Raw genomic sequence first — 25,387 nt, 5'->3', positions numbered from 1 at the left:
ATGTTTGCTATGTAAGTTAAACAAGTAAAACAATTGAACAAGTTCGCACAGGTCAATACCACATCATTGTCCTCCTACTGATAGTAAAATAACAAAATGCGGTTTGTGTTTCAAGATCCTACTCTAATTTAACGGACGCACAATCGGAAATGACGTTTATGGCTATTCCGTACTTGTAGAAAATTTGTTACAAAGCTTTTTACAATGCAACCGGGAACAAAAATCTAGTCACTATTATTTAATTAAATATCTTCATTAGAATAATTATTTTGCATTTTTCTTATCGAGCAAATACTTAATACTTGTAGAATACTGAATAGGCTATTGAATATAGGATTTTAAAAAGGACTAAGATATATTATTACATGAATCGTTCAAATGGTCATTTTAGATGAAAAAACCGTGGAGTGCTATTAAATTAGAAGGTGGAAATTGGAGATAGGGGTAAAAATGCACCCCTTTTAGCAAAATTTCGCAATAGTTCATAGGAAAAAATCATTTAGAGAATTGAATTTCCCATCGAAATAGCTTATTTAAAAAATTTAAAAGGTACATTTTATGCAAAGAATCGTTAATAAACAATTTGAAAAAAAGGAAAAAATTAGATTTTTTGATTTTTTTTTACTTTTTTGCCTCTAGTTTTTTTAGTAAAGATAGGTATAGGTAAAGAGCTTTTTTACCCCTGTCTTCAATTTCAACCCTTTAATTTAATAGCACCCCACGGTTTTTTCATTTTTAATGACCCTTCGAACAAGTCATATGATGAAAATCCTCGAACGTCTTATTTCCTTCCTTTTTTGCAAAAAATGAGAAGTAAACGCAACGAAAATCGAAAAATTGGCTAAGTTTGAGTATATCAGTAAATTTTCATCCAAAAATACTTTACAACCTCTTGATTCGAAGGAAATTTTATCTACTTTTTTTTCTACGAAGGAATGCCTATACCTATCTTTACTCAAAAAAAAACTAGAGGCAAAAAAAGTAAAAAAGTCTATCACATTTGGTTTCTCTGAAACGTTTAATATGCCACTTATCGTGAGGAACACTGTATAAAGCAATCTGAGTACTACATTACCACTTATGTAAAGGACAAAGTGAATTCTTTCTTTTACACACCTTTATTTTAGTGACGTCTGTGTCCTTCAACGTTTAAAATTAAAAATGAGCTACCAAATACGACTTCATACTCTCGAAAACAGTGTAAAGCTTGAATTAATCTTAGACTCCTGTAACTATGGGTACGAATTAAATAAACAATACCTATGTACTTATCTGAAACAAATTTTGTTTCAAAAATGACTTCCAGTTTAAAATAATTAAGTAAAAGGAAAAACAATCTTCAAGTATTTTCTGGGAGAAGTTTTGTTGCTGTTTTTGCCCTCGTACAAACAGTAGAAGATTTATCTTCCTAGAACAACTTAAGGTCGTCCGCATAGAGTAAGTAATTGACATCGAGCGATTCAGTTAAGTCATTGATAAAGATAACAAACAGCAGGGGCCCCAGGATTAACCCTTGCGGAACCCCTGAAGATTGATGGGATATACATGATTGTCAGCTACGCTTCTGTACAAACTGGTATCTATTACTAAAATAAGAATTAAACAAAGTTAACAGAGCAGAGGAGAAATCGTAAGATTCCATTTTCTTTAGAAACATCGGTAAATATAACATCAACCTGATCATAAATCCATATTAATTTTTCAACATGAAAATAAAGTAGATTGTGTAGATTATTTCAAGGAAGTTTCTTATAACAGCTATGAAATACTTTTACAACTTGCCAGAATTTTTAGCGATGTCGCAGCCATTTTATTTTGCTTAGTGGGCTAACTTAAAGTACCAAAGGTAGTACGTAAGTACAGAACGTGGAGAAAGAAAGCGCATTTGCAAATTAATTTTATGGTATATTTACAAAACAAATAGCAGTCGTACAATAAATAAATAAATATTAACAATATATCACAGATCAATAGAAATGATTAATTTCCTCCTCATATATTTTTACGCGCATCCACATCGAGTGTGATTCACAGCAGTCACCTCGAAGTACTTTATAGTGTCGCCCGTTATGAGGAAGGTCAGCGTCACATCGTCTGTGTCTACTGGCATGCATTTCTGGTAAGGGTTTTGGCAACAGCCTGCCGAATAACATCTGTGTAACATCGTCACAGTTGGACTGATCTGAAAGGAGAAATAAAATTAATTGTCGTTCCTAGGATAGGTTAAAATTGCCCCCCAAAAAATCTTTGCTTCGACTGTGCTACTGATAATTTTTTAACAAGCGTTATAAAAGTAATTCTATCAGGAATGTCACCGATTTTGCCGCAGTTCGATTGAAGAAACTACTGTCGTTGAACCTAACCTTGATAACAGGTTTTTACAATATTTGCATAGGTCAGGTAATATAAAACGAGTTTAGGTGACGAAGAAGATCAGTATAGTGAAATAAGTACACATTTTCAACGATGTTTTGAATAGATTTAGTACGCAATTAGATCTGTCATGTTTTTACGGCAGGTGAGAGGTGAAATAAACTTTGTTTTAATCTGCCCAGACCCTGCATCTGATAAGTTAAATTAAAATGAACCAAAAAGTATTAAAAGAAGCTGTATATTCACTTAAAAAAAAGGAACTTACTTTCTCTATACATCCATTAGTTTCCTCTTTTAAGACATCTTCCCCAATGACCTCTTCGAGCTCTACCACCCTGGGCTGGGGGTCACGGCAAGGATAGTCTTTCACCAGAGCCTCGTGCTCTCTGTAAGCGAGTAAGAGATCAGCGCGCACCGCGACGCTTAAGGACAACAGCAAGGCCACTCTGATGTAGTGCATCGTTCTCCTAGCTTCAACTGTTAAGTTAACAAACGCACAACGTCGGATGGTTTGACCGGTTCACGAAACAGCGCCTACTTATATATCTAGTCACCTACCGCAACTTATATGATTAATAAAAAGCTACGGGGAACGCGACTGATGTCAACTGATGGGGAAACAATCGGGAAAATGTGCTGGTTGTTGTAGGTTGCGCCTTGTTGTGGGGCTTCCCTCCACCCACGTTTTTTGTCGGTTTACCACGTTTTAGCGCTTTATTTTAAGCTTGAAGTTGTTTAACCTTTTACAATTACTAATCAAAACCCAGTTAATTAGACTAATAAAGATTTAATTGTTCCAGTGTGAACAAGAACGTAAAAATTACGTTTATTTGTGCCTTAAGACGAATAACCATTTATTTAGTAATGATTTTCAATAAACTCCAATATTTGGGGTCAGTGAGGTACAAGATCCACTTTATTGCCAAGTGCCACATCATTTTTTCGCCGATCAATTTTAATTTTATCATAATAACAAACAAAGCTATTTATTTATACAGGGATGGCCAGAAGTACGGAATAAAATTCATATCTTTTGAATGAGTTAATTTTTTTTAAATCGCCGAAACACGTTAACTGATTTTGATTTTTTCCCATCTTTCGGTTATATAATAATTAATTTTTCTTCAACCCCCTAGCTACCCCTACTTTTTTTTTCAAATGGAAACATAAGGCATGAGGGGGCTCGTTGAAAAGCTTATAGAAAACCGAATCCAGCCATACCAAATAAACAAGTTTTATTTTTTCAATAACAAGTTTTTTTTCATTTAGAAATTGAAACAACTAGATAATTTACAAAAATAAACTCAATGTCGCAAATGCTGAAAATGTCCTCCATTCACTATTTGGCATTCTCCAAGACGATAGTAAAAGCTGTCCACAGCATTCTGAATGACTTCAGCTGGTAAATTATGCATCTCCGCCCTAATCTTGTTCTTTAAATTCTCAATATTATCCGGTCTGTCCTGGTAGACTCTTTCTTTCAAATATCCCCAAAGAAAATAATCCAGGGGTGTTAAGTCGGGGGATCTTGGCGGCCATTCAACTGTACCCCGTCTACCAATCCAGCGATTTGGAAACATTTCATCTAAGTATCTTCGAACATCAATACCAAAATGTGGGGGAGCGCCATCTTGTTGGAACCAAATTCTTTCATTCGGTATATCTGGATCAATTTCATGAGGGAAAATCACAGCTAGAGCAGGTATCAGGTCAAATGTTAGGAAATCCAGGTAGCGTGCGGCAGTAAGATTTTCTTCAAAAAAGAATGGGCCCAAGATTCTGTTGTTGATGATACCTGCCCATACATTAACTTTTTGTGGATGCTGCGTATGCGATTCGCATGTCCAGTGTGGATTTTCCTGGGACCAAAAGCGATAGTTGTGCCTGTTAACCACTCCATTTAAATAAAACGTAGCTTCATCCGAAAAAAGTACGTCTCGTTGAAAACCATTATTGTCGTCACACCGTCTCATCATTTCCTCACAAAATTGTAATCGCCTATCATAATCGTCTTCCAAAAGCTCTTGGACAAGACATACCTTATAGGGGTGGTATTTCTCTTGTTTCAGAAACATTCGAATTGCAGTTCGAGAAGCATCGTGATTGCGGGCCAATGAAACAGTTGAAGTATGAGGATTTTCAACAAGTTCTAATGCAATGTGTGTTTTCTTTTCTTCATTCAAAGCACGTGCCCGTCCAGTTTTGGTCAAAGTCTGTACTGTACCGTGTTCCTCAAATTTGTGAAATATTTTACTAACTGTCCCTTGCGAGATTTGGTTTTCGGGATATTTCGTATTAAATAAATCGCGCACTTCAGCCTGACTTCTTATTTTGTCTCCACATCCAAGCAATATCAAGATTTCGATGCGTTGCCTTTCCGACAATACAATTGCAATTCAGTAAATAACTTGATTTTGACACAATAGTAACGTTTCAAACTCCAATTTACGATAATAATAATATCTCTACTCCCCATTCTAACTACAAGAATTAGCTCAGAAGTCAGAGACTTGTGCGGGAGAGGAGGCGGCATATTATTATTACGCAGGCCGCATTTGCGCCCAGGAACGACTTATGTTGGTAGGCCCTAACCACCATTCAGTGCAGGAATGAGGGAAACCTGGAAAACCTCATTAATTAGGGGGTTGGTCAAATGCCAACCGGTGTCAATCTCTCACATTGACCCAAACCAACATTCTTCCACCCTACAATACCTGCACAGAGGGTGCCAATCCTCCGTACAAGCATAGCTAATCTACGGTCTCCCGGGCGCGGAATTCGAAACCCGGGCAGATCGACACATCGATTTGAGTACTGACGCCTTAAACCGTGCGGCTATCGACCGTGTAAAACAACTGAAGTGAAAAATTGACCAGAAAGCCTGGCTAGTAAGTGGTACCAAAAAAACGCAACTCAAAATATATATCTTTTTTGCGTTAGCAGTGATAGGTAGTTTCAAATTCTCTATTTTATTCTGTGCAAATTCATGGAGGATAACACTGAAGATAATTAAATTTTATTTCACTTGTTAAGTAGGTGTTTTATACAACCCTAAAAACCTTGCTATTGAAAAAATAAAACTTGTTTGTTTGGTATGGCTGGATTCGGTTTTCTATAAGCTTTTCAACGAGCCCCTTAATGCCTTATGTTTCCATTTGAAAAAAAAGTAGGGGTAGCTGGAGGTTAGGGGGTTGATAAAAAATTAATTATTATATAACCGAAAGATGGGAAAAAATCAAAATCAGTTAACGTGTTTCGGCGTTTTAAAATAAAATTAACTCATTCAAAAGATATGAATTTTATTCCGTACTTCTGGCCATACCTGTATACTTCGTTCATGAATAATAATAATTGCATCAGGAAGTCTGTGGTTACTATGAGACGAGCGTTATTAAGTAAATAACTTAGGTACACAGTAATCAATTGCCATATTGTTCCTATTTAAATCCATAAAAACAACTATTTATTATTTGCGATGGAAGAATTCCCATAAACTTCACAGGAAAGTATTGAGTCAGCAAAGTAAATACAGTGTAATTTATTTCCAAAAAAGTCGAAGAAAATATATCAGCAAACAAACAAAACATTTATTGATTACCGGGCTGATTTCGGTCTTTTTCAGAAAATGTAAATATTTGTATATTTTTCTGAATTAAGCAAAAGTATGAAATCTTCTTCATTATGGTCAATATGTGCGATGTTCATAGCTACTTTGAATGACTACAACAACATGGATATTGGAAAGTATCTAAAATTAAAAGCATTCTTGAACAGGCTGTTCTAATTTCTCTATAAATGTTTGCAATAAATAAAATTACTTTCTTAAAGAACTAGTTTTAATTTTTAATTTAGAAACAGTAAAAATGATTCAAATGCTTAACAGTAGATGTGACACTTTAGTGCCTGTCACTAAAACTACGCCTTTAATATCGATCGGCGAAAAATGCTTTTTTTTTATCCATTTTTCTGTGCTGAATCCAGTGGAATTAAATTTTAGTTTATCTTTTTACAAAACATATGCTTTAAATATGTATAAATTAATTATTACTTACTTACGTATTACATCTCTATCAATTCTATCATTCAAATAAAAAATTAAAATAATAGACCACAATTGCCATATGTATGACGACGAATAGTTATTACGTTCCACACGTAGATATATAAAAATGTTAGTAGCAACCACAGAAACCATAATATGCGCGCTATTATCTTGACAAAGCTGTGACTTTCCTATTAAAAATTTCGAGCTTTGTCTTACGATATTTCGTTGTAAACTTGAACGTATTCCTAAAAATAAATACGAATTTATAGGAAAGGCAACGTTTGACGTGATGTTCTGAATATTTTTTTTATCAAACTGTTGAAGTAATCAGTTTAATTTGTTTTAGATGATGTTTGCTAGCAATCGAGAAAACAATCGATCATTAATTACGTAACTACAAGTGTGACTTTCTTGAGAATTTGATGAGGATTTTTTCACTGTATCTTTTAATTTTTTAAATAATAAACTTTATTTTCCGTAAATCATGATGGGGAGGGATAGGAGCGTTTTATAGAGGGTACCTTGATGTTTTCAAAACCCTACTTACCACCTTGGTCAATGATTAAAATGTTTATCTGCTCCCACTGTCGTAAATAGATTATTATTAATACATTGTTTCTAAGGAGGTAAGTGGATTTTACCGTAGAAGTGAAACTTACCTCCCTAGGAAGAAAACGACTTCGAGTTATAAATGCATATTTTATGAACAAATTAATAGAAATATTTGATGACCATTACATTTTATTAATTATTATGAATGAATATTTATAGTAATTGAACAGTTATTACATTTAGCAACATTTATAAAATCTGGATAATTATTCCCCTCGCGTTTACTAATCGTCACATTTTTCTCAAAATGATTTGACCGCTCCATTTCAGTCACCGGAGGCTCAATATTATCTGTCTGATCCATTAAAACAGCATGATGCGACGTACTACTAGAATTTGGAGTTGAAGTGTCATTGCAAAGAATCCAGTTGGCTATCTCATTTTTATTACTTAAACTGTCAGCAACATAACTTTCTGCAATTGTGGCTGATTTCCACCCACCATGTTTCTTGATTGCTAATACATCAACTCCAGTATTAGCCAGTAACGTTGCCGATGTTCTTCGGAATGTGTATGTTTTAGGTTTCAGGATGTTCTAGTTTCAAGAACTGTGCAATCTTATTAGGAATCATGGATTCTTGCCGACTGGTTGGTTGTAACATCTACCTGCTTGATAACGCATAAAAAGCTTGAAATTTCAGTTTTAATTTCCAATCTAATTTTGACCTCAAACGAGAAGTAATTGTAAACGTACGTGATATACCATTTTTAGAACCTGGAATTGCAACTACAATAATCTCATCGAAATTTTTGAAATTGACGTTTGTCAAAGTAAGTTTGCATAACTCATCAGAACGGCATGCTCCTGCAATGACTAAGACCGTCACTACCTTCATTAGTAAATATGTGTTGTCGGGTCTGAACGAGAAAGTCGTTGACTTGTTCTCTTGTAAAAACGTTTGACTTTTGAGGTGTATAGGCCGCTATTTTTACGTTTCAAAAATGCTCTCAGCTTGAGGTATTTTGATACATCCACGTTCTCCTCTATGAAAATAGTTGACTTAATCATTGACCAACTCGCAGGTGACCTTAAAGTTCTTGACTTCCCCATGAAATATGCTAGCAGTGAGATTTCAGAAACACCAGTATTTTTGTTCTGGCACCATTCTTTGAAATTTCTATATGCTGGTTCGTAGCACACTTTCGACTTCTCGGGCAATAAAAATTCACAGGCAGCATTTGCTGTACTTTCTATTTGAAAATCACTCATTTATAAATAATCATTCCGAACCAGCAAAATTGCAAGTTTTATGTAGCTTTGTTTATAATTACTTTAGAAACGACAAAATCCAAACAACCAATGCGACTTTGCAAGATTTCGAATAATGTCAAAATGAATTGATTAAGAAATATCAAAAAATAAAACCTAATCTTTATTTCGTGAACCATAAAGAACTGTGGGAGCAGATAAAATGTTATACACCACGCAGCAGTTAAGTATAATTTACCAGTCTCGGACTCTATTACCAGCCCTCGCTTCGCTCGGGCGCAAAATCGTCCTCGTAACAAAAGTTGTGTTAGTTTAACAAAAATAAAACTGTCAATTTTGATCAAACAAATATGATGAAATTCAGATAGTTACGCTGCATTAGTTGAACTTCTTTTAAGTCTGTTGGAGCTTGGAGTCAAAGATGGTGTGAGGAAAAAAAAAAGCGTATAATAATAATAATAATTTATAACGAATAAATACTTAACAACCATGGAAAAAATAAATAATAATACTATTATATCACAGATTATAGATTACAGGAAATAGTTAAGAGATAACACGTCCATTTTTTATACGGTGGTACAGGCACAGCGAGTGTGGTTAACGGCGTCTACTTCTAAATAATCCAGGGTTGAGCTTGTAATAAGGAATGTCAATTTTACATCCTCTTTTTTCGATGGCATGCATTTTTCCCGTGGAATTTGGCAACAGCCTGAGGAGATGCACCTGTGAAGCACCGTCGTTGCCGGTTTAATCTGAAAAAAATCGTAATTTGAGTCATATTAAAGCACAGCAAATGTTTTATAACTTCATTTTTGTATGAGATGTACCACAAAGATGACTAAGTGAGGTTGTTACCAGTTACGAGGAAAAATATATATTTATCGCATTTGCACGCACTTATAGTCCAATATTGTGTTAAAAAACCAAGGTCATACTAAATATCACAAACAACAGTAGAACCAGTTAAAGTCAAGTTATTTTTTTCCAAATTCTTCAAAATATTTAAAAATAGAAGGCATTGGAAAGAGGAGACGGTTGAGATTTATATAGATTTGTTTCTATTAGAAAAGGAGTTTTTACTGCAACGTACAGGGTGTCCGGAAATTATAAGCAAAAGGTTTCGAGGGTAATCTACTTATAAAAATAACTTTTTGCAGCAATTATTTACACCAACGTTTTTTAATAAATTTCTTTTCAAATTTGAATCACTTGCACAATGATTACAAAATTAGGAAAATAATTCTGAATCCTAAATGATCTGCAAAATGCTAAGTGGATAAAAGCATTTTTATAGCAATATTGGCACAAAATTAAATAATTTAATAGTAAAACTTATTAAAAAATTTTATGAAAATATCCTTTTGTTCTTAGTCTATAAATTTTAACCGTTTTCGAGAAGAAAATCATTTAATGCGTCATGTTTTGTGTTCAAATCTTGGTAAATCAATATTGTTATTTTAAAATTACACAACTTTTATTATTAGTTAATCAATATAATTGAAGATGATTTTGTAGATATTGGTAATTAGAATTGTACAAAATATTGTTTTGTTATATTAGTCATATAGTCAGGGGGGGTTTCAATTGCCTCCTTCATTTAGATGGAGTTACCCAAGTGTTTTTTTGTGTATTTTGAGCTGCAGAACACGAATTTTTTGGGTAGAAGTTTGCCCGGATGCCGATAAGTTTTTTATTAACAAAAAACTTGCAAAATACTGAGAACTTAGTTTTTGGCAAAATAAAAAGTATTTATTTTCTTGTTCTTTGACCCATTTTAAGACGAGAATGTCTCCTGCAATTTTTTTTAAACGCATAGTTATCGAGATAAACGACGTTAAAAACTCGAAAAATGCGAATTTTGCGATTTTCAATTGTTAATAACTTTTAATTGAATAGGTATTTTGTAATTCTGCTGACGGCGTTTGAAAGTTCACTAAGTTAAATACTACAAATTATGAGTAATTGCAGTGTGAAAATTTGTTTTTTTCCACTGTTATTTGAAGCTATAAACAAATAATGTAATAAGAGAGCGGTTGCCTTCTTACAGGCGTTTAATACACGATCTTGACGCGTACTCTTCATTTCTAGACCAAAGAAACGATGAAAACTGAACGAAACTTTAACAATTTAATGAAAATTTGCAATTAATGCAAAAATATTACAATATGTTCAAATCCTGCTTCTGTCATATTGCCAAATAGATACTTTTTGAACTGTTTTTATAGCTAAAGTTGATGTTATAGATTTAGAGCAACAGATTTTTAAATTTTATTGTTTAATTTTTCGAAAAAATTACATAAAAGGTTATGACGAATTTTTTATTCAACAAATGATGATTTTTTAAATAGGTGTCTTGTCACTAATAATAAATTTAAATAAAATCGCTTCACTGAAAAAGGTCATGATAAAATATTAGTTGAAAAAATAATTAAAAATTAAATTACATAAATTAAAAATGTGTTAAAAGTAACTTTTCCACGATTTTATGAGTAGTTTCTGGAAACTGGAAACCGCTAATTTATTTTGAAACATCTTGCTATTGAATTTTTGACGATAATTACAGAATCTTACATCCGCAATATCACTGTATGATATCATAGCAGGATCGAAGCAATAACTAGGTACCTACTGACGAAGTTATAGTGTTTAACTTTAAAACTAGTTGTTAATTGTAATATTTCCATAAGGCAATCAACTACAAAACTAGTTTCGATGATGAAGAAAAAGTCTTGGAAAGATATAATGTAGAGACGCCAGCAAAATAATTTGAATAATATAATGTCCCCGATAGTACCTACGATTCTACTTTTATTTTAATACATTTAGCCTATGGAGATATTGTATTTAATTCGCATTAAAGAAAATTGAATCTATTTAAACAAGGTGCTGAGAGATAAGTACTTTTCAACGAGTTCTATTTTAAGAAAATTTAATCAGCAGCTGCTGATATAACACGCAAAATATTAGTATTATTGTATATAAGTAAATTTTATTTCTCTCGCGGACAATAATTTATCAAAAAACAAAATAGGATCTTACCCAATGCAGGTTACCCCTCGTTTTCTCCTGCAAGACGTCCACTCCTATAACCTGTTCCAATTCGAACACCCTCGGCTGTGGGGTGCTGCAGGGATACTGTCTCAGCAAGGCTTCGTGTCGTCTGTAGGCCTCGAGTTGCTCGTCAGAGCGGACGGAAACGAATAAGGACAATATCAAAGCTGTTCTGATGTAGCGCGCCATCTTCCGTCCTTCCAACTTTACGGTTGACTATGGTACGACGCGAGAGAACGATTTGATCGCGCCTGGGATCATCGCCTTCCTTATATCGGCTCACCTACTGCAACGTCATGATTAATATGGTACGAAGAATGCGTTGATGTCAATCGATGGGGAAACAAGTGGAAAAATTTGTTGTGCTTGTTGTCGCAAGATGTCCATTTCCACGGGGTTTCCCTGCACCTATAATTTAGGGTTGGTTCTTCACCTTTTTGGTGTTACATTTTGTTGCACATTATTAAGCCGTCGCAAACTGTAATAGAAGCGCCCAAAGCTGTCATTGGATAAGTTGTTTATAGTTATTTATGGTACTAGTGTGTTACGGTATATATAAGTCACGCTGGGAAATGTTTAGCCCTCGAGGCCGTAGGCGTATGACGTAACACACGAGTGCCATGCAAAATTTTATCCAAAACTTTCATAGAATTTCGTTTTAATAATAAATAAAAGTAATTTGTATTTTTTTAAATATTACGAAGGATGCGATTGTCAACCTAAATTGTGTCTGTAGCTAAAGGTTGCCAGTAAACAAACAATATTTTTTGAGTTGAAATCCTAAAATCAAGACTGAAAAATTGGAAAATGTGGAAATTCCATCTGAAATTTTAAAAAAGCTAATGCGGCTACTGCAGGCATCATTCCGGAAAAATCAAAATCTATATCAACAAAGAACTGAAGGAATTTCAGGATTTTAAAATCAAAGAAGGGGCGAAAGCCGTAAATGAAGATGCCTTGCTGCCTTATTTTTTCAATTTAAGTGAGAAATTAGCTCCATTCACATTGTGGACTAAATATTCCATGTTGAAGTCAACTTTGAGAGTTTACAAGAACATTGAAATTTCTAAATTCGGAAGACTAGTGCATTTCTAAAGTCTAAGCACAAACATTTTCAACCAAAAAATTCCAAGGTCTTAGAAAGAGAACAAATCGAACAATTTTTGCGTGAAGCACTAGACAAAGATCATCATATGAATAAGGTAGGTTCTACTGAATAGTTTAACTGAGTTATATTCATGTTGTTTTTAGGTGACGTTGATATTAGGAGTTTTTGGCGCTTGTCGTTGCGAGGAATTGACCCTAGACAATATAGAGGACAAAGGGCAGTATATCCACATCATGATTTAAATACTAAAACGAACAAACCAAAAAGATTCGCTGTGTAAAATGAAGGATTTTGTGTTAATCCAATTGAATTAATTAGAAAATATTCTAATATCTAACTCAAAATGTGCAGTATAAAAGGTTCTTTTGCAGTTTTCAAACGGGAAAATGCACACGTCAGTGTGTTGGTATTAATGACCTATCAAAAATCCTAATGTTGTTCCGCGATTTTTGGCCTTGACAGATTCTAATTTATATACAGGGCATGGCTTGCGTCGCGCATTTGCAACTCTCTTGACCAATGCTGGAGAGGATATTATAACACCCAAACGCCACGGTGGATGAAAATCATCTACCGTGGCAGAAGGTTATATAGAAGAGTCAATTTCCAGCAAAATTGATATTGTTAAAAAGATACAAGGGGTGCAGACTCCTGAAGCAAGCATAAGCAAAGGGGCAATCTGTTCTATAAGTTTACCACAATCACTAAATGATTCCAATAATCCTTTGGCTTCAAATTACGGCTTTACCATAAATGTTAATGGTAATATTAATAAGTAGGTAGATTGTAAGTTTGTAGCATTTTAGGTTATTTGTTGATTTATTCTTATTACTGTTTCAAATTGCTTTTCTAAATTTTAATACAGCGTGGTAAAATGCAGATTATGTACTAATATATGAGTGCATAAAAATTAAAAGATAAAAAAATATTAAATTTTTAGGTAATTTTCAAAAGACCGTAACTTGGCGAAAATTAGTCGCACAGCAATAAAGTAAAAGCAGACTGAAGTTTGAAGTTTGTAATTTCGAGATCTGACAGTAAAAAATTTTTATTATTCACCACCTTTAAGAAATCATAGAAAATCCAGTGAAAAAAAAAATCAGAAATTTTTGCTTCCCTTTCAGATCTACAGGATTCAAAAAAAAATTTTGATACTCCCACCAGTCATGTCTTTTAGTTTGATTCATCTTCTTTAATTTAAGCTGTTCAAGAGCTTTGTACGATGATTTGTCGCTGAGTTGTGGAGGGGGGATATTTTGTCTAATCCCCTGTATTTGATGTAAACTATTTCAGTAAATCTATCTCAGCGTTGTTACTGAGGAATAAAAACATAATTAAAAAAAGCATCAAAATATATCAGCCCTTAGCAAGAAAATCACCTTCGAAAAGTGTACATATTTTAACTGGTTCACGATCAGTTACGTCGTTGAGAACAATCGCGCTTTCTGCGGCTATTAATAGAATTCATGCAACTGAACAATCTGTAACATAGAAATGAGACATTTTGATAAATATTTGTAACAAATAAACAACTCGTTCACCTAAAGATTAGATATTGCTATTTTGTAACACAACGTGGATGAATGACTTGATTTAGTTGCTGCACAGAAACCTTAATTGATTTCAGAGGTGTGTGCAACCGCTACATCTTTACGCAAGAACGTTGATCTTCGATTCTTTTATCGGTCGCGGACAGAAAAAAAATCAGTGACCCTATTAGAGCGGTCCTTGATAAAATTCTGTTGGCTCTGCTCTTGAAAATATGTCCCTTGGATGTTTAGGTAATGTGTAAAATACTTTGAAGAGGCAGCAAGTAGTTGAGATTGAAAGCGATTACCATGTCTAGCCAAATTAGAATAACCTGGAGTTGATATTTCATTATGAAATCACACCGGCAATCAAAAAAGAAAATGTATTTCGACGTCCCGAATCCCAATTTGAAGTCTGTTTACGTCAAACACCCCTAAATTTTTGAGTAATTGGCAAAAAATATTGAAAAATCGACGAAAATTACTTTAATGAGTGGGTTTTAAGAAACACTAAAAAAATTTCACTCAAATTTCACTCAATTTTACTCAATAATGTATCAATTTCTGCCCACATCCGATTGAGTGAAATTTTCACTCTATTGGTATGAGTATAACTAAGTGAAACTATTGCATAAGAAATGAGTGAGTTTTACTCAAATCCGAGTTATTTCTATCAATCGAGTGACTTTTGACTCTATTCTGAGTGTATAAAACCAATTTAGAGTTGATTTTTTTTCTAATATGATTTAAATGTAACGATTATTGAGTCATTTTTTACTCAGACTTGGTTTTTAATTAACTAAATATTGAGGGCAAAAATAAATCACTCATATATGATGAATACTGATAATAATACTAATAATGAATGATAACTTTTTTGTTATTTATTAAATTTGTATAATTTTTGGGTAAAAGCCATGTGATTTGAAATTAGGTCTACGAATGTGTACAATTTACTTAATAAATGCTTCCATATTATTAACGTTTCGAGTGGTTTTGCACCACTTTATATTTTCTTTTAATAATTTTAATTTAAATATCATTGTCATAAACTACTAAACAGTCATGGTGGTTTCAACACAGATTTGTTTTAAAGACAATAATTTTGTTCTCGATTGGTTCACTGATCGGATAAATAAATTGCCATAACCTATATTGTACGTTACAAATATGTAGTTATAGATAACAATTTAATAACAGGGGCGGACTTCAGGGGGCGGTAACTCTGAATGAGGGGGCCACTTGGCAAAAGTAAAAAATACGGGTCCCCTAAATTTATCCTAAGAATCTGTGACCAAATTTTGTTGCATGAATTTCGGGACACCCTGTATATAGAAAAAACTATTGATTTTAGAGAAAAGTGTCCAACAGACGAAGTATGCGCAATAAAAGATTTACAAAATGCCACCTGATAGATTAAAATAGAATAAATTGTTTAAAAGTTATTGCAAGAAAACATAAAAAACGTGGAAAAACAGCATTTTTTTAATTATCCATAACTTGGCTGTTATTTGTTGGAATTTTATAAATCTGCGTTGTATAAGTTATGAGTTTTATTGTTATTCAAAACTGTGCTAAAGGTGGGCCCAATAGTTTTTGCAAAATTTTATTTTTTATCCCGTCAAGGACAAAAATGCATAACTTTAACCTTCTGTCTCTACGAAAGTTATTAACAAAAAAGGAGCTATGTGAGATTTGGGCTTGTGAAATAGTTTGAACTCGGTTTTAATTTATGAATTTTTTGTGCGATCTATTGAAATTTTTGTAGTAACATGGGATAATATAATATCTGCATGTAAGAGAAAAGTTTTGGAAAGTACTACACCGACTGGTTATTGAACTGCATCGTACATGGGTGGACGTCCGAACACATTCTACGCTGGCTCCGTAAGGACCCGGTAGCGAGATCCTCGTCGGGATCGGAAAATTGACACTCTGGAAAAACTCTTTTCTTTGAATTATGCCTGCAATTAATCGTTTTGTATGTTATTCCTCTTTAAAATTATAAATGTATTTTGCTAAAGACAACTCCCCTATATCAAATGATTTCCAATTATTAAAAGTATGAAAATCGAAACAGTCTTGAATTTTTTTAATAGCAGCTTTTGACAGGACTAAATGAATACTCCCACAAGAATTTAAGTATACGGGGTGGTTAAAAAAATGCAGTAGGCAGTAAATCACAAAAAGTCGTTCTGAAGACGTAGAAAGTAAAACACTGTGTCAAAATGCTGGATGGTATATTAAAAACATAATAAATTAAATAAATAACACAATAAATAATAACCCTAATATCACAGGTTGGTATTTACTAATACGTCGTAGATAATTAGATCCCTCCACCGTTACTTAACGTTGTCGTTGAGCATCATGCAAGCGCATTGGGTATGGTTCCTCTCTTTAATTTTGACGTAATCTAGTTTCCCCACGGACGTAATAACACGGAATGTCAGGGTCACCTCTTCCGTGGCATTGTTCGTGCACCTTTCGTGGGGGTTGTTGCAGCATCCAATAGACTCGCATCTATGCAGGACTGTCACAGCCGGGCTTATCTGGAAATGGAATATAATGGTTAGCGGTTCTAAACACAGCATAAACCAATAAAAATTAATTTTGTTGTCGGCGCTTTGATACTTTTCAATGGCTTTCGGTGTCGTTGGATGGAAGGCGACGAACAGGACACTAATAAGATTTTTTTATTTGTGCAAAAGCATATCAGAAAAGATAATGTTATTAAATAATTAATTAATAATGATTAAGTGACTTAATTACTTTAATTTAAATATTTTGAGATAATTTATTTTATTAAGAATACTTTATAGAGTTAAGTTACACAATGTTGAATAAACCTACGTACAATGAAAACTGCATAGGTATTGGTGGTGCAAAACAGATACATTCATAGAAAACTCATCTTTTGGAGATTCTACTTAATTCGTTTTCCGACTTAAAAAAGTATGTTATATAAAAACCACAAGTTATTTCAGCAAAATTAAATAACCCTTTTCTTGAAAACTTAAAAATTCAACATTTTGCCAATTTGTGAACTCTAAAAATTGAGCGTTTATCTTAACACATACATTGTATTAAACTGATTTACACTGATGTCACATTGTAATATTGCCTAAACGATTTTTTTTTAATTGAATCACCGTAGATGCCTTGAAAACAACTTTTTTTTAAATTACTATATTTAATAAAACGAAGTATTGATAATTCTGACCTTGATCATTTAATAATTACAATTTTAAGAAGATAATTCACATAAAACAAAATATGTATAAAATAACCAGACAGAAAACTGACCACAAAATTTTGTTTTGAACACTTGGCAAATTATTTCGTCTAGGAAAATTAGACATAAAAAGGCGGAATAAGCGAACTTTTTTTACTCTGAGATTTTCCAAGAATTGTCTCCGCAATTTGCTTTTATCTAATTCACTTTTTTTTTAAATGAATTGACCATTATTTTGGCTCCAAAATATTAATTTTCATATAATCTGTACTTCATTTTAAAAACAAACTGAAAAACTATTGGGAAGATCGAAATTTAGGGGTAGTTCATGTAAAAATTATCGGCTAAAGATAAAAATGTCAAAACGTGTGTCATCAACTGTGCGTTAAGAATAATGTGCAAACGGTTTCTTTCTGAAAAGCAGTGTCGCCGATACAGGTAATTAAAGGGGTACAGTCGATGAAAAAATATGTCTTCAAAATTTATTACATTTTTAAACATTACAAAAAAAGATATATTTGTATACCGAAATTCGGTAGCATGTACCATTTTTTTGCTCATATAAAGCGGCACAAGTAGGTACATTAACAAAATATTAAATTGAAAGAGGTCTTTACCATTGAATGAGTTGAAGCTACCAACAGTATTTGCATTTAAGACTATAATTTTAATTTGTTACGTATCACATGAAACAGTTAAATTGTAAAACATTTTATTAACTAAAAAAAGAAATTTAAATTTACTTTAAGTTTCAGTTTGTTGTAAATTAACATTTAAAAAAGTAAATCAAAATAAACAGATTATGGTAATTAATTATCTATTATTAACTAATTTTAGATTTTGTAAACTACTACACTACCATTACTAAAATAAACAATTGTTGAATGGACTGAAATATTGATGGACATGAATGCTTCAAAAGAGTGATAGAAACAGAAAAATATTAGGAAACAGACTCGAAGACATACAGAACAAAACATCTGCACAATTAAATAAATATGCAAACTCGAAATACTACAGTAGATACTGAAATTCTTCCCCCCATTTCCTTCTATGCAACTTTATTTTTCTCTAAAATGGTATATGCTACCGAATTTCGAAAAGTATACCTTTTTTGCAGTATGCTTTAGAGTTTACAGAACCGTTTAGAAATGTAATAAATTTTGACTTTTAACATATTTTTTTTCTATTGTTCCCCTTCAGTTACCTGTATCGGCGACACTGCTTTTCAGAAAGAAACCGTTTGCACATTATTTTTAACGCACAGTTGATGTTTACTAGTGTATACATTTTGATATTTTTATCTTTAACCGATTTAAAGATAAATAATTAAGGAAAACCATTTAGAAAGTAACAATTTCAACACACTGCATCTCGTCTAAGAAAAAAAACTTTACATGAACTACCCCTATTATTTTTCCATGAGGAACTTGCACACAAGTTTTTTGAAACATGAACGGAACACCCTGCATAAGAAAATTTCAGAGTAAAAAGTTCGCTCATTTTTTCCTTGTGTTCCTGTACTAAAAATGCTATTTTACATTTACTAGAATGCAAGGCAAAAGAAACACTGTCTCGACATATTTTGCAAGATTGTGCCACAATGAAAAAAATGTACTGAAAATGCAACTTACATTTTCTCTCCCATCTCTACGAACCGACTCCATCAGTTCGTTGTTATTCATCAGTTCCTCCAGTTCGAAAACCCTCGGCTGAGGCTGCTTGCAGGGAAATTTACTCAGCAGGCCGTAGTTCATCCGGTACGCCACTAGGTCTTTATTGGGACGCCCTGAGACCCAGACGGTTAGCGTGAGAATCACTATCGCCGCGATAAGTTGCATGGTGTTGTTAAACTTGTTACGAGCAAAGGACGATTGTACGGTAATGGACTGCAGCAGGCAGCGAGCGATTTGAATGGAATGAAGGCAGCTTGGTAGCTTGGACATTTATAGGAATCGCCGACCACCGCGTGGTGTGAGTAATGTTTCGGGGATCCCAACATGCGTAGCACAGGCAGAGAGGGAAGTTGGAAGAGAATCCGCCGGTGTTTCATGATTAAACGTGGACTATATTATATTATATGTGTCCGAAAAGTTACGACACTTGTTTTAGGATTATACAATCTGTTGCGTGTTCCAATCCAACAATTATCTATAAATTTTTCAAGCATTCGGACAGAGATACCGGTTTCCTTGCAGTAAATATTATTTGTATTACACTTGTCACAAAAATTAAGCGATAAAAATGCTACATTTTCAGGTGATTTTCAAAAGGCTGTAACTTGGCGAAAAATGGTCATAAAGCAATAAAAAAAAAATAAGCAAATTGAAGCTTAAAGATTCTAGTCTCAGGATCTGAAAGTTAAAAATTTTTATCGTTGGCCACCTTCAAGAAATCGTAAGAAATACAACAGAAAAACAAACTCAAAATTTTTGCTTCCCTTCAATACAGGTATCTGAGAGGGATTATTAAAAAAATAGTTTTAATAAAAGTTGTCTGGAATCATGTGGGCCAAGTAAAGAAAATATTTTTAGCTTTACAGGGTGTTGCTGTGAGCAAAACGCGTACGTTATTCAGACTAGGAAATACGAGGGTGGTCTGAAAAGTTTCCGACCTAACAAAGATACAAGACATTTTTTCAGATTTTTTTTTTTTTATTTTTCAATATAGTCTCCTTGTAATTCTACACACTTCTCCCAGCGATGCTTCCATCTCTGTAACCCGTCCAAATAGTACTCGGCGTTTTTCTCTGCAAAATAATTGTTCACGAAGGTGATTGCCTCTTCATTTGACGAAAATCTCTGTCCTCCGAGCGCAATTTTTAGATGAGGGAACAAAAAGAAGTCGCTTGAGGCTAGATCTGGTGAGTAAGGCGGATGGTCAAGCAGTTCAAACCGTAATTCGTGGATTTTCGCCATGGCAACCGCTGAGGTGTGAGACGGTGCGTTGTCTTGGTGAAACAGGATTTTCTTTTTCTGCAAATGTGGCCGTTTTTCCGCAAGTTCTGCCTTCAGCTTGTCAAGTAATGATGCGTAGTATGCTCCTGTAATGGTTTTTCCTTTTTGGAGATAATCGATTAAAATAACTTCATGACTATCCCAAAAAACAGTCACCATCACTTTCTCAGTCGAAAAAACAGTTTTTGCTTTTTTGGAGCCGGTTCCTCCACTGTTTGGACTGTATTTTTGTTTCGGGCGTATAATGGTTAATCCAAGTTTCATCTACAGTAATTAATCGGCGCCAAAACTCGGATTTATTGCGCCTAAAGTGCGCCAACAGAGCGTTGGAAATGTTCATTCGAACACGATTTTGGTCTAACGTGAGCAAACGCGGCATCCAACGCGCGGATAGCTTTCTCGTGTTTAAATGTTGATTTAATATGTGACAAACACGTTCTTTTGACATGTTCATAACCTCTGCTATCTCTCTCACTTTAATTCGGCGGTCGTCTAGCACCATTCGGTGAACTTTGGCGATGTTTTCGTCGGTAGTTGCAGTTTTTGGACGTCCCGAACGTTCATCGTCTCCCAAGCTCTTACGGCTATGTTTAAATTCAGCTGCCCAAAATTTCACTGTGGTAAATGATGATGCAGAGTTCCCATACACAGAATCCAACTCATCTTTGATTTGCGTAGGCGTATTGCCATTCAAAAACAAAAAAATTAATGACAGCTCGATACTACATTTTGTCCATTTTCATAAAAACACTCACATCAACTCACTCAAACGACTGTTACATAACAACTGCGCGTCCAAATTTGCTGAAACATTTGAGTAACTGTCAACAGATGAACAACGAAATTCACTAGCTTTTATTTACGAGTGCTGCCATCTTCATGTTGAAGTCGGAAACTTTTCAGACCATCCTCGTACTTAGACCTACATTTAATAATCTTACGAGTTGAAGAAAATTTTTTTTTCAAATGGAATGACCCATATTAACTGTCATGGGGGAATACATAGGATTTTACAAAAGCACAGCACATCCTTATCACATCCAATTATACCAAGAGTTACTAAAAGTTTCAGCGGAGACTGAAGTTTTGTCAGTGGGCACTTGAGATGTTAAATCAAGATGATGATTTTTGAAATGAATTACGCCAGACATGCTGATTGCTGACCAATGTTGAACAGTCTTTTAAAAACCGAATTCGTTTGTGTATTAATCAAAATGGGGGACACTTCGAGTAATTGATGTAAATCAGCGGTCTAAGTATTCTTCACCTTGTTGTGTTCCGAGTTTCAGTTTGTTTCGTTTTGCGTTTTGTTTTAGTTTTTAGTGGTTTACTTTTGTTTATCAAGTCACTTTTTAAACATGCCAGTAAATATTGACACTGTCAGTCCCAAGCCTGATAAAATGTGAGAGAAAAGTAGTTTTGCAACAGTTTCTTTAATATCTTTCGACTATTTCGAGCAAATTTCGTGAAATCTCGTATTCGCGGTTTTTTTTGGGATGAGAAATTCGAATTTATCGTCGATTTCGTTGGATCGTCTAGAGCAGCGGTCGGCAACTGGCGGACCGCGAAAGGTAAAATACTGGACCGCCAAAAATTTTTGGAAAGTATAATTACTTAAATTATTTTAAACATATTTTTCTATAGATAACAATTGATTTTTGAATACAAATATGCCTATCTATCATATTATTTTGTGAGTGCAAATTAAAACAAAAAATTAGTACCCAAGGAATGAGTTTTTTTTCTGGATCTCGTTAAAAATTTTCAAATGTATTCGGACTCCACCTAAAATTACTTGCCAACCTCTGGTCTAGAGGGTGCCACAAGCGACCATTAGAACGCATTTAAACTGCCAAAACTTTTTTGTGCCACGGTGTATTTCACTTTGGGCTGGAAAAATCTTTTCCCCCAACTTTTCTGCTTAAAAAAGGTATATATAGCTAACATTTCTAAAGCCAACCGTTTTCAACAAAAGGCATTTAAATTTGTAAATGCATTAAAAAATTAGTTTAAAAGTGATTTTATGTTTTTTTTGGTTTGATAATACAGCTCCATAAAAAGAAGTCTTGTGCAAATTACTAGAATATATGTATTTTGAAATGACTAGAATATTGAGCCGCTGAATTAATTCGAATCCGTTGTCAAAACTGCCCCAACAAATCGCCAGAATTTTCCAATCTGAAAAAAATTACTTAAAATCGTTAATATTCTCAAATTTTACAATGATAAGGCTACAAATAATGCAAAAATATGTTATTCACATGAATTTAGTGAAACCCATAGAGGTTTTTTAACTTGAAAATGTTTTTTTTTTTTCAAGAATCGATACTATTTATCATTAAAAAATGTCAAATATCGAAAAAAAAAAAATGATTCAAATACTATCCCAACTACCCCAAACTCTTGTATGTCAAAGGATCATTGATTTATGAGACAGGCATTGCGATTATATGCCCAAAAACAATTTTCTCCAAAACTAATGCATTATTTTGTAATATTTAAAATTATTACATAATCTCAAATCAATTTGCATCGGCAGCATTAGACACATGTGAATCACACGTGGCGTAACTTAAGTTAATTTCAATAAATTTTAGATGTTTTCGAAAAAAATAAAAGATTTTACTCTTCGTTTATTTAAGGTAGATTTTGGGGAGTTGAGTGTCACTTTTACACGTTACGAGCTTTTAATCCATCTAACAAAAACAAGAGTATTTTTCCTGATGCAATTCTAATGGTTGTCAAAGTATATTGGCAGCTATTAGGGTTCACATACCTAGGCAAGTCTAAACTGCGTGTGGCTTGAATGTAATGCGGCGAATCCGGTGAATAATAATTGTGCATGTCACGCCATTTTTATGTCAGGCATAATGATGGCGCAATATAGATTTTTTATAGATTTATGTTAAGGGTATTACAACGTGTGATATCTAGATTTGATGTATAACAACACATTCGCCTCATAAAGTTGAAATTATTTAATTAAAGTTTGAAGCTCGAGAAAGTAGGCAACTCTGTAGAAAAAAAATCTTATATAAACTTATATCTTTTATTAACCTAGATATTGGACTTACGCGCACTAGGTGGCACGGTGTATATACAGGGTGCCACTAAAAGATCTGGGCAAAATTCTACCACCTTGGAATCTTTAGAGGTAATTCAACAATAGGAAATCTAAAAACCAACAACGACAGGTATGTAGAATTCAAGTGGCCAAGAACAATAAAAATTACAAAAAAATGTGAAGCAAAGGAAGAAGAAGAACGGGAGTAAATTAATTCAATTCACTTCAATCCACCTATTTGGAAAATGTTCATTTAAAGTAAAATAAGTATGAAGTGACTTAAATCAGTTACAAATAATGCAATAAAAAAAGCAAATTCTCGTCTATACGGTATCAAAATTCTTTACTCATATTCGTCATGATTTATTGCCGATTTCCTGCTATATCTATATTTGTAAAATAACTACTTGCTTTTTAGTGACATTGTTTTCATAATGAATTATATACTACAGGAAGTGCTTGTAATTAGTTTATTTTATGTAAGTAATCGTCGTGACTTATAGTGATTTTATTTCGAAGAATAGATATCTATCAGGTAACTACTCTAATCACATTTGTATTTCTTATGATAATAATGAATGAGACACTTCCGCTATAAGTACGTGTATCAATTGTCAATTCTGTAGATTTTACTACGCAACTAAATTTGGAACTACACAGTAGGTATACAGAAAAGCGTCTTTATTTGTATATATGTAAAGAGTTGTCACAAAATTCATGCAAAAAAACGCAGGTTTTTAATTAAAAATTGTAAATTTCCTATTGAATCATAATAGGCCAGCCAAATTATCGAAAATACATCGTTTTTTTGCCAAAACTCTGTACAATTCGCAAAAGTTTAGTTTAGTTTAGTGTTTATTGACCATGTTAAATTACATACAATCTTTATGGTAAGTCATATACAAAAACAAAAAATGTATAGATATACACACAAAAAATAAATTAATAAAAGACATATCACAATAAATATTACCAGCAATAGAACACAAAACGAGAGAAAAGAGATTATATAAGGGGCATTCCACGCCAAATCGGACGGTTCGAAAAATTTAAATTTTCGATTTCCTTAATTTTTTTTATATTTTTTAGTACTCCTCAAAAAATCCTTTCTGGTAAATTTTCAGATTTTTTTGATTACTTGTTCAAAAGTTATAAAATTTTCAAAAAAAACGCTCTTTTTTGGTTTTTTGGTCATAACTTTCTTAATAATGGTCCAAATTAAAGCTTTTTTTTATAAAAATCTTTGTTTTTAGATGGCCTTTAGAGATAAAAATACAAAAAAAATATTCAAAGTGTTTTTGATTAAGATTTTTGAGTTTGAAATTTTAAATCGTATTTTTGAAAGTGAGTGTATCTTTCGATTTTTGTGAAAATATTTTATTTCAAACTACTATTCTTTTAACAACTTTTAGGACCGGTCCGGTCATGGGCCCTCCATAATTACTATTTTTTTTTGATTTTTGAAAATTAAAAAAAATATATCTATAAATCATAAGTACTGATTTTTGTCACTGTCTACTTTCTTTTTACTTATTTTAAATTAATTTGAATACTTTTTAATTATTAATAGGTGTTTAAAATCAATAATTAAACGTTGTCTATTTATAAACAATTATAACAAACGTGTTTATTTATTTTCGTGTTCTTTTAAAAATTATTTTATCAATGCTATTTTTTGTTGCAAAGTATTTTTTTTATTTAAATAATAGTATCTTTATGAATTTCTATCCAATTTAAAAAGAGTCGCACATCTTATGAATATTGCTGTCAAATTTTCAGCTGAGAAACACTATTTAGATGCAAAAAATATTAGATTTGCGTTACAATACAGCCAAACCCAAACAAACCCAAAATTTCATTCAATCATTCCAAGGAACAAAATATTATTTTGTAAACTAGAATACTCCTTACCTAATATATTTCCATTGCTCCTTAGAATGATTGAATGAAATTTTTGGGTCCCTATATTGTATCGCAAATTTAATTTTTCTTTTGCATCTAAATAGTGTTTCTCAGGTGAAAATTTGACATCAATAATAATCATAAGATGTGCGACTCTTTTTAAATAGAATAGAAATTCATAAAGATACTATTATTTAAATAAAAAAAATACTTTGCAACAAAAAATAGCATTGATAAAACAATTTTTAAAAGAACACGAAAATAAATAAAAACGTTTGTTATCATTGTTTATAAATAG

At 33.0% G+C, this 25,387-nt stretch overlaps 3 protein-coding genes across 3 annotated transcripts; all 3 read right to left on the bottom strand.

Moving 5' to 3' along the window:
* Nucleotides 1-1,915: 1,915 nt before the first annotated feature.
* On the bottom strand, nt 1,916-2,871 carry LOC108914429 (placenta growth factor-like). The gene is made up of 2 exons (XM_018720244.1): nt 2,639-2,871; nt 1,916-2,182 (listed from the first exon to the last, which is right to left on the bottom strand). Exons 1-2 carry the CDS (start codon nt 2,831-2,833, stop codon nt 2,003-2,005), a joined length of 375 nt encoding a protein of 124 aa, XP_018575760.1. The 5' UTR covers nt 2,834-2,871; the 3' UTR covers nt 1,916-2,002.
* A 5,816-nt stretch (nt 2,872-8,687) lies between these two features.
* LOC108914424 lies at nt 8,688-11,522 on the bottom strand. The gene is made up of 2 exons (XM_018720239.1): nt 11,283-11,522; nt 8,688-8,995 (listed from the first exon to the last, which is right to left on the bottom strand). Exons 1-2 carry the CDS (start codon nt 11,481-11,483, stop codon nt 8,810-8,812), a joined length of 387 nt encoding a protein of 128 aa, XP_018575755.1. The 5' UTR covers nt 11,484-11,522; the 3' UTR covers nt 8,688-8,809.
* Nucleotides 11,523-16,170: 4,648 nt separating this feature from the next.
* On the bottom strand, nt 16,171-19,112 carry LOC108914412. Its single transcript, XM_018720225.1, has 2 exons — nt 18,801-19,112; nt 16,171-16,483 (listed from the first exon to the last, which is right to left on the bottom strand). The coding sequence occupies exons 1-2, from the start codon at nt 19,110-19,112 to the stop codon at nt 16,277-16,279; spliced, it is 519 nt and encodes a 172-aa protein (XP_018575741.1). The 3' UTR covers nt 16,171-16,276.
* Nucleotides 19,113-25,387: the final 6,275 nt, after the last annotated feature.

This window comes from Anoplophora glabripennis, unplaced genomic scaffold (assembly GCF_000390285.2).
Source record: "Anoplophora glabripennis isolate ALB-LARVAE unplaced genomic scaffold, Agla_2.0 scaffold543, whole genome shotgun sequence".
Lineage (NCBI taxonomy): Eukaryota > Metazoa > Arthropoda > Insecta > Coleoptera > Cerambycidae > Anoplophora > Anoplophora glabripennis.
This window is presented reverse-complemented; position numbering and strand designations above follow the sequence as displayed.